Raw genomic sequence first — 18364 nt, forward strand, 5'->3', positions numbered from 1 at the left:
GTGGTTGCCTCGTATGATGTCACCCCAGACATTAGTGAATACACCCTACATTCCTAAGTGTTTAATAATCTCTCATTTTTCATCTCTGACTTTATTTAAACTCAGCCCTTCATCTCTGACTTTATTAATCTCAGCCCTTACTCTCAGCCCTTACTCTCAGCCCTTCATCTCTGACTTTATTTAAACTCTGGCCTTTTTCATAAGGTTAAAGTTGTGCATTTTAGGAGTCCTTTGTGCCTCATACGTGTTCTATTATTAGTATCCTATTATTGTCCTTAAAGTGATTCCTGCCTACCCTGCGCCCACCCCTGCAAGAAACAGAAACCTTATAAACAAAATTCTCTTGTTCAGTGTTCCTACAACCTTAAAATGGGTCAAAACATAGAAACCCTAAACTCAGGTGTTGATTAGTACTGACTGAAAAGTGCTGGGAAGCAAGTACACAGCTTCCACTTGGTAGAGAAAGATTATTGAAGTAGACATTCTGTTCTGATTCTAAAAAATCAATAGCTGTGTGACCTTCAGCAAATCACCAAACTTCTCTGGGTTCCGTTTTCCTCAAGGATAAAATGAGATGAGTATTCCTGTTTTTCCAGGTTGTTGGGAATGCTTTGAAAACAAATTGTTTAATATTAAGACTTTACAGCAAACTATACCATGGTACTCTGGGGGTATTTTGAGAGCTCAAAAGAAATTTAATAAGATAAGAAAATAAAGTACTGATGATATTGGGTATTTAAGACTCACATACCTCCACAATTTCAAAATAGCAGTAGCTGGCCTCTGTAAGAATGAATAGTAAATATATACCTTCCATCATAGAGGAAAACATCTCATAAAATTTCTAACTTAGGTTCTGGGTGGTATTTGATGTGGTATCACACTTAAGGGAGAAGAAATTTCTGTAAAGAAGTGGCATTGTTTGTGGAGAAATGAAATTACTCTGGGTCCTTTTGGCAGGAGAACAAACGGGTTGCAAGCCAGGGAGTAACCTTTGATTTTTAAGTCATTTAAATGAGGGTAAGGAAATACGCTAATAACTCAGTGTGGGACAGCCATGGGCACAAACCACCCAGGTGGGCTTTGGGGATCTGAGCCGGATAGGGTCTCCCAGGGAGCTCAAGGGTGGACCTGAGGTGAGTTTTCCCTGGAAAACTTTTAGGGGCTTGTGGCTGGGACTGGCTGCCCTGTTAGCTTTAAGATTCCAGCTTTCCCCTATTTCCTGAGAAGCACCAGTGATTTGAAGGTGGCCCTCGTCTGGCATCTGCGTGCCCTGGGGGTGTAAGAATGACAGACACCTCCTGGGTGTTGAGAGGTGTCTTTCTTACACATCTGTTTTTCACTCAGACCACTTATATTTGGAGATGTAGAAAGCAGAGTAACATCCACGTCTTCTCCATACAGGGTCTGGGGACGGTTTCTAGGGGTCATGTCTTTGCTTTATGTAGTTTTACCGAAAATATGAACCCACCTTGACCTTGGAAAGTAGTTTTTCTTTTCTTTTGTTTTATCTATCTCCCTATCTATCTATCTATCTATCTTTCTTTCTTTCTGTCTGGCGGTGTTTCTTGATGTGATGTGGCAGTCAGATACCTCTCAAGGTTTTCTTGGGGTGGGGTGGGGAAAGACAGTGGCAGTCATCTTTTCATGATAGAAAACTGACCCCGCCTCCTGGCACCCTGTTGTGTGTTCTTTTCCGCTTCCAGGGAGTTCTGTCCAACATCTCTTCCATCACCGATCTTGGCGGCTTTGACCCAGTTTGGCTCTTCCTCGTGGTAGGAGGAGTGATGTTCATTCTGGGATTTGCTGGGTGCATTGGAGCTCTACGGGAAAACACTTTCCTTCTCAAGTTTGTAAGTACCGCACTCTGCTCTCAGGTTGAGAGCCAAACTCTCATCTCACATCAAAAGGACACCCTGTCTACCAGCAAGAGTGAGCCGTACCGAAGGCACTGGCGAGCATGTGGCCTGGGTAATGCTTTTCTTTTAGGAGGGCTTTCTAGATACCCACCCTCCATCCTCCTCTGCCCCTGCCTCCTTAATAATATCAGCACCGGCCCCTCCCCATGCCATCCGTGGAGGCTTTGTACATGGATATCATGAGTTTGCATTCCAATCCCTAAAATCGCTTTAGGACTAAGGTAGGTCTATCTAGGTACCTAGTTTTCTTCTTTTGAATGATTTTTTGCCCCCTCTTTTAAGCACATAGTCAATAGAAAGCTGTTTAGGTAGTTGGTTTAGAGAAACCAGACGTAAGCACAGTGTCTGTGACATGTCCAGATTAAATCTGTTAAGCAGTAGGTTCTGGTGAATAAAGAGAAACAGTAAATGCATATCTCCTGTGTCCTCTGCCAGCGCAAAGGCCTCCTTTGTGTGACCAGCATAATTTTTAGATCCCTTGTGGGGTATTTGGTGTGATCATTGTCAGCATGAATATTTTTGGAGGAGGAGTTTAACCAGGGGGTAGATAAGTATTGAAAGTCGAGAATGGGCTTCCCTGATGGCCCAGTGGTTGGGAGTCCGCCTGCCGATGCAGGGGGTGCGGGTTCGTGCCCTGGTCCGGGAAGATCCCACATGCCGCGGAGTGGCTGGGCCCATGAGCCATGGCCGCTGAGCCTGCGCATCCGGAGCCTGTGCTCCGCAACGGGAGAGGCCACAACAGTGAGAGGCCCGCGTGCCGCAAAAAAAAAAAAAAAAAAGTCGAGAATGAAAAGTAAAAGCCTTTTCCTTTGGAGATTCCTTCCTCAAGATATCAAAATGGCCTGTGTTTACTTGTGTGTGTTTGAAATCCGTTTGGTAGGTGTAGCCAGTGGTCACCTTCAGCTAAGTGTGCCTGTCTGTCTCGAGCTTGGCATTCTGGTGAGCGTCTGTCTCACAGCCCCATGTACGACAGCATCCACGCCCCTCTCCAAGAACAGAAAATGATTTTTCAAAACCCCACCATCCTGTGGGGAGGCAAGACGGTGGGACTTTGGAAGAACAGCCTTAGCGTTATATCCCCTGTTCCTAGGGTCATTCTCTACCTCAGCTGACACATCATCATCTAACGGCATTTTCATTTGAAACAAGAGCGTTGACCAGAACTAGTCCCAACGGCCCTGCCCTATGTGATTCCCTTCCCCCGCACTTCCGCCGCATCTCCTCTGGCATCTTTTCTTGAATCGCCCTAAGAAGAGCAGACGCTGTCCCCTCACTGGCCCCCTGGGCTATAGCTCATTTTGCATTTGGGCGGCTCTGCCTCCGACAAGGTTCTGGAGGCTGTTCTGAAAGTTCATGTGACTCCTGCTAACAGGGAAAACCAAGGGACGCTTGGTGCTGTGTACAATTTAATGAGCAGTTGGTTCTCTGTTCTTTATACATAGGTCTGTGTTGGGAATAGTTTTCCAAGACTCCATTTGTCACACACACACACTTACTTCATTCCTCACCTAGTCTTGATCTCTGGAGCCCTCAGGAGAGCTTTGTCCCTGATTGTGACCTAACAACCTGCCAGTCGTCTTGGTGTGAGATACTTCCAAATGCTTGAGCTCACCTCACTCAGCGTTTCTGTAGCCTCATTGGGCCACAGATCATACTTACTACTGGCCACTATTTTATCAGCGTTAGTCTCCTTGCTCCCCTTTAATGTGACTTAATTGCATATAGTTTCGTTTATAAGGGTAGCCTGTTTAATATAGTTGATGATTTTTGTAGTTGAAGATACCAGAGTTAACTGAACGGGCAGAAATACATACATTTCTCTAGATTGGCATCTTAATTTATGAAGTCCCACATTGGAAATGAAGAGAACTGTGTTGTTTCTTGGCTTTTTTAAGTCTTGGAGAATATTTTAAATGCTCTCTCTCTCCATTTAGTACAAACAGTCAAAACTGGCCTAGAATATGCTTTGAAGCAGGAGCTATGAAGGAAGTAGGAAGTAATGTCAACATGGCTCCAAACAGCTTCAAACATCTGATGTCATAAGGCTAAGAGAACTGCTGGGGGGAAATCTGGGAGCTTCCTGACTGACTGAGGCCCTTGGATGAAGCCTGGGAGTCAGTCTCTGCACCTTCAGAAACGGGGGAAATTAGCTCATAGGACCCGAAGGATGCTGATTTCTGCCAAATATTTGATAAGAATTTAATTTGGACTCAATTTCTGATACATATATTATGTAACATTATGAGAAAACTTACCAGGGTGACTGGGCCTCACCTTGATAGAGGTGAGAACAAAAATCTAATTAAAACCTTTGCCTGACCTGTGTTTTGCTACTTTGCATGTGCGCGCCTGTGAACTAGCTATGATTCTCTCATTTCTACAGTGTGATAACTGTCGTATTTACATGTGTAGAGTAGTACCCGATAAAGGAGGGAGTCGTTTTATGCGGGGGGGTAGGCATTGTGTGAAAGTGATAGGATTTTTCTTCTTTCCTTTTTTCTAGATTGAGGAAAGCTCACTTTGAAATTATGGGTACTACTGATGATTGTTAAGAACTGTTTAGATTCTATTTCTAAAGTGAACTCATCAAGGACAGATGACCAGGAGCTCTGTGGAACCTGAGGGGCTGAGCTGGAGCGTCTGGAATTTGGGACCTAGACCTTGGGGTCCTAGACTTTGGCAGGCATTTCTTTCTTCCTTCCACCCCTTCCCTCATGGCCATCCTCCCAGAATGGCACTTGGCACCCTGGATAAACACTGCCAGATGTACTGACATCTAACGTGGAAAGACCTGACCCCCCGGTCCTTTCCTACCCTCACATAAGACTGTGGGCTCTTTGGAGGCAGAGCTGTGGTCCTACTTATCCTTGCCTCTGCAAAGCCCACCTAGGCCCGAGCCTGATCTCTTGTGGGCCATTCAGTAGGTGTTTGCTGAGTGCATAAACCATTTTTGTCTTTTATTTTCGTAAGTAGCTGTAGCTTCCTTTGCACCCGTCGCCAATATATTTTCCTCTTGGTTGGCTGCATGCTGTCTGCTCGCTGAATGTAGGCACCGCAGACCGTAGCCCCTCTACCTCCCCAGCCTCTCCCTGGGTGGCAGGAGCCCTCAGGAGCTCGGCTCAGCAGGTGGCCCCAGTGCCACCCTTCCTGCCCTTGTCCACAGAAGTTTGCCTGCCGTTTACCCTCTGGTCCTTCACAGCCTCATTTCTCGTAAACGGCTTGAGCAAAATAGTTTGAAAAGGGTGAGAACATGGGGGTGGGAGGAAGTGGAAAGAACCATGGGCGTGAGCGGGACGTTGATATGACTAAGATGAGACACTTCTGGGTCTTCTAGATGAAAGGGAAATTTCTGCAGATTTATGGGCAATTTACCTTGCAACCCATGGTCTCCGGCCTTCCTTTTAAATTCCTGTTGTCTGCGTCAGCCCGAAGTCTTCCTCTGGCTGCGCGTTGATGCTATTTAAAGTATTCTGGGCCTGGTGCTTCACAAAGGAAAGGCAGCACAGCTTGCTGTCCCAAGAAAGCCCTCAGCCCAGTGGTTTCATTTTGTTTGCATCATGGGAAATTATTTTCATGTCACAGCTGCCCCCTCCTTCCCACCCAGTTCCTCTTTGACCTCTTCACCTAAAATGAACCCATCTGCTGTTGTGCCCCGTGTCGCAGGTGCAAAGGGGAGTTAACACGGTATCTGAATCCAGAAAAGGACTGTATTGCATACAGAATCAAGGCCACAGTAACAAATGACAGGCGATCTTAAAATACTGGGCTATTTTATCTTTCAGCGTTCCAAAAGCTTACTAGAGGTAGGAGCAGGTCGTTGTTCAGGCGTCTGACGAATGCATTCATCAGGAGAAATTCATTAGGCCTTAATGTGGGTCTAATGAGGCATTCCTAGTATCCACGTCTGCTTACGGGCTTTGTTGGTTAATTACCAAATGGAATTACCTAAAATGTGATTATGAAGTGATTTTTAAAAATCCCTTCTTGGAGTGTAATATTCTATTAATGAATCTTAAGAAACTGAAGGTTATCTGCCTTGGCCGTGGGTAACAACCCAATGGTATTATACAGCTTTTTAGAAGGAAGCATTTGACTGTACAGGATCAAATCGCCCTTATAACTGTTGTCTGTGTGTGTGCCTTTTGTTTTAGTTTTCTGTCTTCCTGGGAATCATTTTCTTCCTGGAGCTCACTGCCGGGGTTCTGGCATTCGTTTTCAAAGACTGGATCAAAGACCAGCTGTATTTCTTTATAAACAACAACATCAGAGCGTACAGGGATGACATTGATTTGCAAAACCTCATAGACTTCACCCAGGAATATGTAAGTTTAAATTTGGTTTATTTTCAAGTTAAAAGCCTTCTCGGAAGGATGACCCCAATGAAAACTCCTCCTGGCTTCTGCACCTGCCAGCTGGAACCTACCTCTGACTTTTCTGCATGGGTTTTTGTCTGTTTGCTTGTGTATTTATCATTTTCTGACTTGTTCTAGGGCGTACACGCTATGTACCCTAGTGGGAAATGTCTTATTTTCACTTACCTCAATTTCTACTAAGAACAAGGAAGAAAACTCTTAGGCAAAAAGGTTAGAGTCAAAGGTGCCCAGTCCTATGGACATTTGAAGATGATTGTTTTGCTGTAGGTTTAACCCTGTTCTTTGGTGTTAGATGTGGGTTCTTTCCTATCCTTGGCCCCCTTTTTGATCATTCTCCACACTTCATAGCTCATAATGATATACTTAGTCGATAGAATGTTTATCCACAAAGTTCCTGGAATTGTGCCTATCCAAATATTATTATAGCGCCCGCAGCTAAAACTGAAAGTCAAGCCTTGGTGGCTTCTCACAAGTGAAGAACCTGTGGAGTAGAGCCATCCCACTCAGGTTTCTCAACATTACGACGTGACAGCCCCTGCGATGCGAACGAAGTAGCGGATGCCCTGTTCCACTCACAGCGCAGAATGGTATAAACAAGGGTTCGGAAGACACAGCTAGTGCCAGAATCTGATTAGCTGAGTGACCTTGGGCTAATAGGACCTTGAGCTATTTCCCCAAGAGTAAAATGGGAATAATAGTAGCAACTACTTAACTCACGGGGATAGCATGCCACTCTCATAAGACGTACAATGGTTTTATATCAGGCTTCAGGTGTTATCGTCCTACACACTGACAGGCGTTTATTTGCATGCACTGAGAAACCTGGATAAGGTGAGCAGACCTGGAGAGCCGTGTCCGTGACGTTCACGTATATGGCAGAACTGGAGGGCACGCAGAAACTCAGCGGACCAGTGGCTGTCTCTTGGTTGGACAGTTTTCCAGAGTGAGCTGGGGTCCCTTTGATAAAGGGAGGAGAGGGCTGCATCGGCGCTTGCCGTGAGGGAGGCCCCCTGCCCTCCTTAGGTGCTCGGAAGTGAGCTGAATTGTGTTGCCTTTGTTCGGTGACAGCAACGACTGTCCTGGAGCCTGCTGTCCCTCGGGTGTGAAATTAAGCCCTGTTTCATCTCCTCAGCAGGCTTCACGGTTTTGTTGGGTCATAATGGATGCAGGCTCATACCTTGCCAAGTATTATTGCTGACTAGTTTGCGTGACCAATCTGATGGAGCGTTGTAGGCAAACTGGAGATGCACAGCCCAAGCGCTCGGAGGACTCGATGAGTCGGAAGACTGTGCAGATACACGTTCTCTTGAGATGCTGTCTGCCTTATGTGGAGATTCTGTTATTTCATGTGATTTCACTTTTCTCTCATGGCCTTTAATACTTGGAAGTGGCTATTGGTCTTGAAACCCTTCAAATGGTCAAGGCTTGATGTTTCTTTAACTTGGAGAAGCAGGGCTAGTCCAGCATGGGGAGTGTCAAAGGGGCTTATGGTGGAGCAGCCCTTGAATCAGGCCTCATTTAAGACCCACTGAATTGAACATCTTGTTGGATTATATTTTAATTAGATGATTGAATTTTTTTCAGGTTGAAAATGTAAATACACGCTCTTTTTTTATAAAAATTCAGAGTAGAAACAGATATAGAATGAAAAGTAAGCCTCTAAAACTTGGGGGAAGGTAACGAGTACGTTCACTGTCTTGCTTGTGGTGATGGTTTTATGATGTATAAGTGTGTCAAAACTTATAAAATTGTATACTTTAAATATGTGCAGTTTATTGTATGTCAGTTACACCTCAATAAAATGGATTTTTTTAAAAAAACATTCAGGTGTAGAGATGGAAATTTTAAAAAAAGTAAGCCTCTAGATCTACCCACAACCCCAGCTGCCTCCTTCAGACACTACCGCTGTTTTCTGTCTTGCTTATCTCTAACTGGGCCCTGCTGTACAACTCAGGCTCTGCCCGTCTTCCACCTAACACCACGGGTCTCATCAATTGTTTTCTAAGTCTCACACCAACACATCCTTACAAACCTTCAGCCTTACCTTGGAAGCTTTTACAGGAGCCCTTTAGGTTCAGTTGGTTTAAAAATAAATTCTGAGATACAGAGAAGGTTAGAGCTGGCAGAAGCTGGGTGTGGGTCGTCCTGGCGGGTGCAAGTGTAGGCACCTGGTCGCCTCCAAGTCGAGATGTTCTAATTCTCTCCTGTTTGCTCTAGTGGCAGTGCTGTGGGGCTTTTGGAGCTGATGATTGGAACCTAAATATTTACTTCAATTGCACAGATTCCAATGCAAGTCGAGAGCGATGCGGCGTGCCCTTCTCCTGCTGTACTAAAGACCCCGCAGTAAGTGGCTGCCAGCAGCCCGTTGGCCTGCTCCGCGCGTCACACCGAGAGCGTGTGTGGGATGAGCAGAGTGGGTTTTTTCTGGAACCCTCTTCTTACCCTCTTATTCCTAACTGTAGCTCCTGTAGGGGGGTTAGTGCTCAGATCTTCCCAGTAGGAGTAATCATCCCTGACATTAATTGAGCAGTACGTGCTGGTTCCTATTCTAAGCCTTTTTGTGTGTTGGCTTGAGTTTGGAACATCCCTGCTGGCAGATGCCACCATTATCTTCCCTTTTCAGGTGAAATCAAGGCCCGTGGAGTTTAAGTCACTTTCCCAAGCTCACATTGCTGGCAAGTGATGGAACCGAGCTTAGACTCAGGCAGCTGCCTCTGTTGCCTGTGATTCCTTCTTTGCGAGAAGGATGGGCTTGTGTGGAAGCTCTCTGCATTGCTTGGGGTTAGTAACCCTTTTCTTGCTGACTTAGCTCCGAAGGAATCCTAGGAATAGCAGAAGAGTTTGAGACAAGATAGGACGAGACCACTTGCAGGAAGACTGCAGCTGCCCAGACTCTGGGCCAGAATGACTACAGTCATTCTTTTTTTTAAAAAAACGGAAACAAAAACATAAAACCTGTTCACAAGCCACCCTCTTTACCACAGGTTTGATTGTATTTTGAGTCAAATCATGTGCCTGGTAGGTAGAACAGCTTAAAATGCAGCACCCCTGCTGTAAGTTAAAAGCCAGAATTGAGGGTTAGAACAATGAATGTGAGAGAGAAGGTGCCCCTGGCCCTTCCGCCCTCTTCAGCCTCTCTCTGGCTGGTCAGTCCCCAGGTGTCCTCTCCCAGACCCGCCCTTCCCCACAAGGAGCAGAGCCGAGTGGGCGCTGATGAGTTCATGGCCGATTTTCCCCTGCAAGGTAGGGGGGGTGCGGGGCTCTTTAAAAGGGGGCGTGGTTCATCTGTAAGGATACTGAATCATTATGCTGTACCCCTGAAGCTAATACAATATTGCAAATCTACTACACTTCGATTTAAAAAAAAAAGAGAGAGAAGAGGGGACAGTGGTCTGAGGTAGCAAAGCACAGCTTCTCGTAGGCTGCCCACCAGAGGTGGTCTGAAGGGGACAGAGTCGGTGAGGACTGCGCTGCCCTGCTCTGAGCCCTCAGCGGCAACGCCAGCCTTTCCCACTAGCTCACTTCTCCTTTCCTCTGAGGAGGCTGGGAGGCAAGAGAGCGCCCAGCACAGAGCCCAGGGCGCCCACCCAGGCAGTAGATGCAAGCCCTGCTCTCTCCGTCTCCAGCCCCTGCCCTGAGTTACCGTTCCATCAGAAGAATTCTGAAGATTCTTAGGTGTTGTGTCCCCCTTTCAACGACAGATCCTCTGGGTAGAGATATCTCATTCCATAAATGCTAAGCTAATAAAATCCACCCCATACCCTCCAGAGGGGAAACGTAAACAAACCTAGAGCAGCGGAACCCACGTTTCTGATCAGGCCTGTAAGATTTCAGGGCATCTGTCCATGTGCTGTGTGGTCAGGGTATCATTTTTAATTATCAACATAATTCATTCTTATTGAAAAATCATTTAAATCACATACAAGTATATAGATTCAAAAGTAGAATTCCCCCCAAAAGATCGTAAGTGAAGATAGTCATTATGAGAGTAATTATAAGAAACCTTTAACTGTGGTTTTTATGTCTCCAGTTTCCTAAACCCATAAGCTTCTTGAGATCATCAACTTTGAATCTAGAGCCTTCCACATAATGGAATTACTAGTCTTTCTGATATTTCCTGAGTCTCAGTTTTCCTCATTTGGAAAGGAAGGGATATTTAATACCTACTTCTGAGGATGGTTATAATAATTCCATGGAATTATGTGTAAAGGTGTTTAACATGGTGCCTGGGACGTCTGTGTGCCCAAGTAAACATTTTCTGACCAGCACTTAACAGGAGTCTTCTGCTGACCCCTAGGTGGGCTTTCTCTCTGACAAGAGTGAATTTCACTCTTCTGTTTCTTTTCTCCACCAGGAAGATGTCATCAACACTCAGTGTGGCTATGATGCCAGGCAAAAACCAGTAAGTGGAAACTCATCTTGTCGCTTAGCACGAAGGGTGTTGGAGGAGCTTTTGAACTTGCTTAGTGATGCTGTGCTCTCCTCTTCCCTTCTGAAGGAAGTCGATCAGCAGATTGTAATCTACACGAAAGGCTGTGTGCCCCAGTTTGAGAAGTGGTTGCAGGACAACTTAACCATTGTGGCTGGTATTTTCATAGGCATTGCATTGCTACAGGTAAGATGGATGTCGCAGGGAAATGATGCCCTGGGAGAGCGCTCACCAGGACAGGAGCTTTGCTTATTCACCATCATTTCACAGTTTTTAAGACACATTGGAGGGCTGGGGAACAGACCTCAACTATATTTGGTTTGTATTTTATTGAAGCTCTGATTTTAGATGCTACTGTCCTGAAAGACTTTAGGAAACCTTTTTTTTTTTTTTTTTTCCTTTTCAAGAAAGAGAAATTGACTGGGTCAGTATTTGCCTGCTGGCATTCCAACATTGCCGTGGGCTCAGTAACGTGGCATTGTGACAACCGGTCAGACAGGAATGGTCAGATGTAGAGCCTTGCCCAGTGGCAAGGCTAAGGCTTTTTGGAGTTTCGCAGATACGCTCTGCTCCTTTCTCTCTCTGGGCCACCTTGCCAAAGTGCTGTGAGGGAAGAGAGCACCTACTTTTCCTCCTGGGAAGTCCCAAGAGCTAGGCTTTGCATCTTATGGTGATGTGATACCTTTAACTTAGAGGGTCACAAATGAGGCGCCATGGTTGAAAGAAATTAAAGAAGACCTAAATGAATGGAAAGCCATTCGCATTCACGGGTCGGAAGACTTAATATTGTTAAGGTGACAGTACTCCCGAAATTGATGTACAGATTCAGTGCAACCCCTACCAAAATTACAACTGCCTTTTTTGCAGAAATGGACAAGCTGATCCTACCATTCATATGGAAATTCAAGGGACCCAGAATAGCAAAACAAACTTTAACAAGCACAAAGTTGGAGAATCCACACTTCCCAATTCAAAACTTACTACAAAGCTACCGTGATCGAGATAGAGCGTACTGGCATAAGGTTGGACCTACAGATTAGTGGAATGGAACTGAAAGTTCAAAAAAGCCTCTGTATCTATGGTCAGCTGATATTTTGACCAGGAAACCAAGACCATTCAATGGAGAAACAATAGTCTTTTCAACAAACGGTGCTGGACCAACTGGATATCTATATGCAAAAGATTGTATTTGGACCCCTAACTCACATCACATATAAAAATTAACTCAAAATTCCCTGGCGGTCCAGTGATTGGGACTCTGTGCTTCCACGGCAGGGGGCCTGGGTTTGATTCCTGGTTGGGGGTGGGGGGCGCTAAGATCCTGCTAGCCTCATGGTTTGGCCAAAAAATAAAAATTAACTCAAAACAGATCAAAGACCTAAATGTAAAAGGTGAAGCTATAAAAGTTTTAGAAGAAAGTAAAGGTGTAAATCTTCGTGACCTTGAATTAGGCAGTGTTTTCTTAGATATGATACCAAAAGCACAAGCAACCAAAGGAAGAGTGGACAGATTGGGCTTCTTCAAAATTAAAAACTTCTGTGCTGAAAATGATTCTATCAAGAAAGTGAAAAGACAACCCACAAAATGGGAGAAAATATTTGCACATCAGTACATCTGTTAAGGATCCTGTATATAGAACATATGAAGAACAACTCAACAATAAAAGGGGACAAACGCAATTTAAAGGTGGGCAAAGGATTTGAATAGACATTTCTCCAAAGAAAATACACATTCGCTATTCGTAATGACATCGTTAACTGTGAGGGAGATTCAAATCAAAAGCACGATGACATACCACTTCAAACATATCAAGATGGCTATAATAAAAAAGACAAACCAATAACAAGAGCTGGTTAGGAGGTGGAGAAATTGGAACCCTCATACATTGCTGAAGGGAATGAAAATGATGCAGTCTCTTTGGAAAACAATTTGTCAGTTCATGAGAAAATTAAACAGAGTGACCATATGACCCAGCAATTCTACTCCTAGGTATGTGCCCAAAAGTACTGAAAACATGTTCACCCAAAAAGTACACAGATGTTCAGAGCAGCATTATTTGCAATAGCCAAAAAGTGAAAACCATCTAAATGTCCATCATCTGATGAATGGATAAACAAAATGTGGTGTATCCGTATAACGGAATGTTATTCAGCCATCGAAGAGACTGAACTACCGTTGCAACATGGATGAACCTTGAAAACATTTTGCTACGTGAAAGCAGACCAACCCAAAAGGCCATATATTATATGATCCTGTTTATATTAAATGTCCAGAATAGGCCAGTCCGTAGCAATAGAATGTGGCTTAGTGGTTGCCAGGCCTGTCGGGATGGGGGTGGGGTCTGGATGGCTGCTCATGGGTACAGAGTTTCTTTTTGGGGTAACGAACATGTTCTGGGTTTAGATAGCGGTGATAGTTGCACATCCTCACGAATATACCGAAAATCACTATAAATTATACACTGTAAAAGGATGAATTTTGTGGGATGTGAATTCGATCTCAATTTTTAAAAATCAAAGATTTTTAAAAAATGGAATTCAGTGGCCAAAGAAAAGCCTAATCTAAAGTTAAAAGTTCTACTGTTTGACTGTCTTTTCCTTCCTTGCCCAGATTTTTGGGATCTGCCTGGCCCAGAACCTGGTGAGTGATATTGAAGCTGTCAGGGCTAGCTGGTAGAGCGCCTGCAACAGCTGCCTCCAGACACTGGACAGACCCCGCCTTCCTGACCCTCCATTGCGCCCAACTGATACCCATGCTGCACGGACCCTAATCACAGAGGCATCCTGCGATCCCACCTGATGGAGCTGCCATCAGAACTTAGTTTTTGGGGGGGTAGAACCGGGAAATGCTGCTCACTGACAGAATTAAAAAAAAAAAAATTAACCAGTATGAAAGTCGTTGCGCCGTGAATCTCTATTGTAGCCATGAATTTCTGGACGGTTGGATACTTACCAAATGAGAAAAAAAGGGAGGGTGGGGGACCCAGATGCACTGAATTTGTGGAAAAGGCTTGTTCTCTGCTTCGGTAGTTGGAGGGCTGCCTCCTGTGCCATGGCCTGAGGAAGTGCGTCTTTTCTAAAACTCAGCCCCTTACCTGGGAGGGCTGTGGTTTCATTTCAAGGAACTGCTACAACCATGGTCCCAAGAAGAAAACAGCTTGCCTTTGGGTTCAGATTTTGTGACCGCGTTCAACAAGGAACTTGTGTGGGCACGTCTGGTCTCTCCTGAAGTTTCTCCTCGTAAGAGAAGTTGGATATTCCTTGTGTGCTGAGCAGGGCTCTGGAACACTTCATGATGCTGAATTTTAGCAGGACAGATCTCTCTTCTGAGTAGGCCTGAGCTTTATTTATCAGTGAAATCCAAGGAGAAAATGAGGTTAATGAAGAGGTAGTAAATACTGCAGCCTACCAAATTAGTCGTTGGATTCTTTGGAAACTCTGGAATACTATGGGTTTCGTTTTGTTGTGGGTGTTTTTTTGTTTTTGTTTTCTTCCAAAAGTGAAAGCTATGATACAGTTTCTTAAATTTTAAAGATTTTTTTTTTTACTCAGCTCGAATATTAATTTTTTATATAATCTCCCTGCATGACCTGTGAATCAATCCACCAACTCCTTTACCTGCCGTCTTTTCTACAAACCTTTAAAAACGTTATTCGGTCAGCATTGATTTCGTGGGTTCACAGCCTTTAGAGATGTGTCCTCCCTGTCTGCGAAGGATCCATCTGGGCCATCGCAAATGCTTCTGTGGACTCAACACTCTCTGAACCGTGTCGGTTGATCATCGTGGCCTCTTCTGCAGCCTCCCCGTCTTTCTCTTTGAAGGGAATTAAACCCAATTCTGAAATGATGTGGACACAATCAAAGCTTCTGATGGTTTCTTTCTTCTGGTTTTAGTTCGTTTTTATTAAAAACAAATGAAAACAAAAACAAAAAAAAACCCAGCGTGCATGGCCAGAGCTCCTTCTTTTCTTAGTACAGACTCACCTTCAGGATGGTAACAAAGCACAAACCCTTTGGAGGGGAGAGCATTGATGGGGCGAGTGTTCTGTGACACAAGGTGGGAAACACTTCCAGAGACTGCCACCTGCCCCCATTCCAGGTGGGAGGGACGAGTTTTGCCCCCAGATTTTAATCATCCAGGTCCACCAGGATGTCGCACCCCCTGGGGAGGAGATGTTAGTCTGTGGAACACTGGGAAGACCACAGGTGTATTTTACGGTGATGACACACTTACCAACACAGAACTGGGCAGCCAGCTAGCATAGTTGGTGGAAACTTAGCAAGGTTTTCCATTTCAGCCCCATGTTGCATCGCTGTGGCTGATGAATGTGTCCATCTGCTCAGAGAAAGGACAAAAATTCTTTGAAAATCTAGGCTCCAGAGTTAAGGTGTGTATGACTCTGCATGTGTGTGTTTCTGTGTCTCTTTGTAGTTAGAGATGTTCGTTCCATATTCTGGCTGTAAGATTATTTTGTTTCATCTCTGCCCCCACCACTGTTGTCATTCCGTATTGTCATTCCAACATGGAGAAGACTTGAGCTCTCCAGTTGGCACTCTTGTCTTGTTTGTTACCTCATTCTCCAGTGAACTCCACCTGACCAGTTGATTAAGAATCAGGCGAGCTTCCCACCCTTTGGCACATCCAGTGAAAGGCCAAACAGCAAGTCCAAGTGAGTTCTAAATTTTAATTAATCACCCTTTATTTTTTACACTTGAGAGTGGTTGTAATTAAAGGTTGTCATTAATAAACTTGGTTCTACCTTACGTGGAGTTATGTCTGTCTTCATTCTCTCTTGCAGTTGTGAAATTCTCCAATCCAGTGGTGATCAAACTTAAGTGTGCATTGGAATCACCTGGAAAGCTTGTTAAAACACAGGTTACTGGGTCTGCCCATCCCCAGAATTTCTAATTTAGTAGGTCTTGGGTGGAGCTTGAGAACGGAATGTGCATTGCTGACACGTTTCCAGGTGACGCCGTTGCTCCTTGTCTGGGAAGGACACTTGGAAAGGCACCGTTCTGATCAGGTTCTCTCAGAGGGGAAAAGGAGAGGGGACATTTTGTGGCTGGGGAGGGGAAGGTCCCTTTGTGCTGCTGGACACGGACTGATGAGAGACGGGGGCAGAGCTGGGGATGGAGGAAAACCTCTGTCTCTGAAATCATTGTCTGCTGGTCACAATCACCTGGGCACCACGTAGAATACAGATCAGACCTTGCCCCGAGCAATTCTGGAGTGGGAGAGCCAGAGACTGTATTTTTAAGAAGTTCCCGTGAAAATTTAATGCACAGTGAGATTTAGGACCCGTGGACCTAGGTAAATCTTAATAATATTCACAGGCCTTTTATGAGAAAATAATTTCTAGCAGTCTCAGAACAGGAATCTTAAAAATCTAAGTTTTTAAGATTAAAATGCCAATGTAAATGTCCTTTCATTGTGAACTATCACCTCAGAAGCCTCTTTCAAACTATTAAAGACTATTTTCAAAGATCAAAAGAAAACAAAATGTTATGGTTCACATAGTATTCTCAGACCCTGACACTATGTCTCAATACTTGTTTGAGAAACAATGTGCCTCACTTTCCTGGATATTTAAGACAAAAATGTTATTTTGACTATAAGGAAATTTATCAGGGGGGTAACTGGAGATAACTAATCCCTATTTCTTGAGTTTTCTTAGCTGTGCTATAGAGATGATCTGTGCACATGAGGTAATTGGCCCTCCTTGTTCAGAGCAAACTCTGGGCCAACAAAGGAGAAATGTTACAGCTCAGAGGTAACAAGGTGCTTTGTCTACAAAACTCAGAACTTACAGGAGGTTTCTTCCATATTTAGAAGGGGATGATTATTAAATTTCTCTATCTCCGTTGTTTGACCAGCTCCCACAAACATCATTGGTTTCTATGATTTAAAAATATCTGATAGTTTTTTTTTTTGAAATGAATGCAGGAATTCAAAAGCAGAATTTCGTGTCATGAAGCACTTGAAATAGAAGTGCCTTTCCTTGTCCTCCCTCCTCCTCGCAAAGAATAAACCTCTGCTTCTCTTGCAGCTTTCTTCCCGCCCCAGGTCTCAGTCAGCCTTCTCTCAAGGGGGTGCTGAGAAGTGTCTCTTGGCTTCTTCTTATGCAGACTGTTTCCTCCTCCGTGCCGTGTGCGTGTGCGTGTGTGTGTGTGTGTGTAGGGGGTGGGTGGATGCACTAATTCTGCAGTTTCCTGGTTCTGCGGCCTTGGACCAGAGCCCTGGGAAGCCGGTGGGCTGAACAATGAGAAGCCTGAGCCCAGCGACCTGGCAGGCCTTCCCCAGCTCTTTGTCATTTATTCCACGAAGCCCTCCTCCTCTAGGGAAATCCTGTTGAGACCTCCAAGGAAGAACTGGGAAGCTCTCCATAAACGCTGGCCAATGAGGTTGGTGGCCAGCTCTCTCCAGGGAGGCCGGGGGGCTGTTTCTAAGTGATGCCCTTTCAGCAGTAGGAGGCCTAGTCTTTGAATGAGAAGGAAAATGCACTGTTTGGAAATACTTTAGTTTGGGCCTTATCATGGTGACATGATAAAGTCTATACATGACAACAGACAAGACAGATGTATCTAGGTGTGGGTAGGGGACAGAGAAGGGAAGCCAAATTCTGCACGGGACCGAAGCCATCTGTAGACTTGAGCGTTTCTTTTTTTGGAAGAGTTTGTGACAGAAGAGTTTATAAAATTATGGTTTTTAAGACTTCTTTGAGGAATTAAATAGAGTTTCCTTTGGGGAGTGTTCATGCTGAGTAGTACTCTTGTAAGCTTGGCACCAAGGAGAGGATGGGTGCCTGAGTGAGTTCATCCTGGTATCCTTTAACCTAAACCAAACTCCTCAGGACCTGCCCTGGCCAGTAATTCCTTCACTTCCAGGAACCCCCAACAGAAGGAAAGCTGAAGGAAGAGCAGGTTCGTTCCTGGGCTTTACTCTGTAAATTTACTCTGAAAAGAAAATGGTAGCATGCAAACAAGGTGGTGCTTCGCATGGTGTTGCGCTCCACTGAACTACGTGTAGGAGAGGACCAGCTAGAAAGCCGCCTTTTAAACCTGGAGCTTGTCAGCTTGTATTAGCTTTTGCTTTTGCAGAACGACTGGTTTGAAAGGAACGTTTTAACAGCCTGCCCTCTAGTGGCGACCTTGTAGAACCACTCCTGACTTGAGTTGGAAGAGTCTATTCAGAGGCCCTTGCTCTTTGGAGAAACTTGAGGGTGTACAGCTGTATGTTGCTTGCTTAGGGTGGGTAGGTGCTTTATTCCTTTGACACTCCTGAAAAATGACATGACAGAGTTTGTTTTGGAAAGTTAGGGAGCAGGTGTTAAGCTCCCTTCACCATCTAAGTCCCAATCTTATGGCTGGGACTTTCCAGGTCACTGTAGCAATGTGTACAGGTTGAAGCTGGGCCCTGTCCTCCTGCCTAGGCTCAGACAAAGTTTCTAGACGGGGTGGAGACAGTCTGAAACTGCTAATCTACCAGGCAAGAGGCACTGCCTCGGTCAAACTGCCCAACGAGGAGGGGAGGTGCACTGACCTTTTACACTTTCCCTCCCAGCTCGCCCCTACTCTCCACTGGCACTCTGGAGGCTTCTGTGACACAAGGCCCCAGTGTCCTGATCTGCATCTGTATTCCTCTTC

At 44.9% G+C, this 18364-nt stretch overlaps 1 protein-coding gene across 4 annotated transcripts in view; it reads left to right on the top strand.

Annotated features, from left to right (window-relative positions):
* The window catches only part of TSPAN5 (tetraspanin 5), a 174886-nt gene extending 159402 nt beyond the window's left edge, over window positions 1–15484 (top strand). For 2 of the 4 annotated variants that reach the window (XM_019926447.3, XM_073805577.1), the window contains 6 exons: window positions 1707–1853; window positions 6071–6241; window positions 8510–8635; window positions 10647–10694; window positions 10791–10907; window positions 13332–15484. In XM_019926447.3, the coding sequence (XP_019782006.1) occupies window positions 1707–1853; window positions 6071–6241; window positions 8510–8635; window positions 10647–10694; window positions 10791–10907; window positions 13332–13397 (675 nt within the window). In that variant the 3' untranslated portion in view covers window positions 13398–15484. The remainder of the gene's footprint in view (window positions 1–1706; window positions 1854–6070; window positions 6242–8509; window positions 8636–10646; window positions 10695–10790; window positions 10908–13331) is intronic. The other 2 variants (XR_004526770.2, XM_033857379.2) reach the window with 2 other exon arrangements.
* Window positions 15485–18364: the final 2880 nt, after the last annotated feature.

This window comes from Tursiops truncatus, chromosome 5, assembly GCF_011762595.2.
Source record: "Tursiops truncatus isolate mTurTru1 chromosome 5, mTurTru1.mat.Y, whole genome shotgun sequence".
NCBI lineage: Eukaryota > Metazoa > Chordata > Mammalia > Artiodactyla > Delphinidae > Tursiops > Tursiops truncatus.